The sequence below is a fragment of the Seriola lalandi genome, unplaced genomic scaffold (assembly GCF_002814215.2).
Source record: "Seriola lalandi dorsalis isolate HSWRI2012SDOR001 ecotype SW California unplaced genomic scaffold, Sedor1 jcf7180002053214, whole genome shotgun sequence".
NCBI lineage: Eukaryota > Metazoa > Chordata > Actinopteri > Carangiformes > Carangidae > Seriola > Seriola lalandi.
In genome coordinates this window covers 63661-65013 of record NW_019523767.1, presented here as the reverse complement: position 1 = coordinate 65013, position 1353 = coordinate 63661, and the positions used below count along the sequence as shown (strand labels likewise).

At 42.9% G+C, this 1353-nt stretch overlaps 1 protein-coding gene across 1 annotated transcript in view; it reads left to right on the top strand.

Moving 5' to 3' along the window:
- The window catches only part of LOC111651050 (lysine-specific histone demethylase 2-like), a gene marked incomplete at its 5' end in the record, with an annotated part of 6584 nt that overhangs the window by 1849 nt on the left and 3382 nt on the right, over positions 1–1353 (top strand). Inside the window, 3 exons of the mRNA XM_087172549.1 lie at positions 3–110; positions 617–788; positions 1178–1309. Coding sequence (XP_087028675.1) covers positions 3–110; positions 617–788; positions 1178–1309 — 412 coding nt within the window. The remainder of the gene's footprint in view (positions 1–2; positions 111–616; positions 789–1177; positions 1310–1353) is intronic.

Below are 1353 nucleotides of genomic sequence, written 5' to 3'. Positions count from 1 at the left end.
GAATCGGAGGGCGAGTGTGGGATGACACGTCTCTGGGCGTCACTGTCGGTCGAGGAGCTCAGATCGTCAACGGCTGTGTGAACAACCCCATCGCCCTGATGTGTGAACAGGTAAGAAATCCTGCGCTCAGACAGATTATGATTTATCTTTATCACCTCCACTGAGGACGTTATGTTTTCAGTATCAGAATCAAAAAACTTTATTGATCCCCAGGGGGAAATCAGATTACGTCACAGTTGCTCCCTCAAGAATGGAAATGTACCAACAAAGAATAGAGAATAAGAAGTAAGATTATAAAGATAAAATATAAACATAAAAAGTAAAAATGTCATAATAAATAAAAAATTGAAATATGTGCCACTGTTATTGAAAAGTGATAAATTCACTCATGTTGTTTGTTTGTCAGCAGGATTGGTCAAAAAATACTGAACCAATTTGCACCAAACTTGGTGGAGGGACGGGGGAGGGGCCAGGGAACAACCCATTGAAATTTGGGGCAGATCTGATCATTTACCATGAATTAAAATTTTTCTCTCTGAAGTCTGGTGTAAATAAACGCAGCTAAACAAAGCACATTACATGGATTATATGTTTCCTTCTTACTCTTGTGTTGCAGATCGGCATCAAGATGCACAAGCTGGGCGAGCGCTGTGACCTCTTCCAGGAGGGAGGACAGGCCACCGACCCGTCCATCGACAAGCGCATGGACTTCCACTTTAACGCCATCCTGGACGTGGTGTCGGAGTGGAGGAAGGACAAGTCGCAGAACCAGGACACGCCACTGGGAGGTGCTGCGCTGTTAACATCATCAACGTCTTAATCAGAAGTGTGACGTTCACTGAGGTTCAGGAAAGTCACTTTACAGATGGAAACAACAGCGTTGATAGTTTATTATACAATATGGTGGCAGGTAGAGAAAAGTGACTGTTTTGGATAAGAGAAACTCTGGTGTTTTACTGGATCATTATCTGATTAAACTTGTCAAGATAATGAGCTATAGAGATTTCAAATGTCATTGCTGTGAAAGAGCATGTATGTTTCAGCGCTGGTTATTTCAGTGTGAGTATGATCAATACAAGGTTATGAGAGGGAAACAGAAGTCGTGCTGACTGAGTGTCAAACAATGTCTCCTTTAATCTGGTTTACAGATGATTGTAATGTGTTTTTATTTCTGCAGAGAAAGTCCAGGAAGTGAAGAAGAACTTCCTGCAGGAGTCTGGGATCCAGTTCAGTGAGTTGGAGGAGAAAGTGCTTCAGTTTCATCTCAGCAACCTGGAGTACGCCTGTGGAAGCACGTTAGACCAGGTGTGAACAAGAGCTGCCAGGTGTCTGAGTAGAAGGATTCCTATTGGA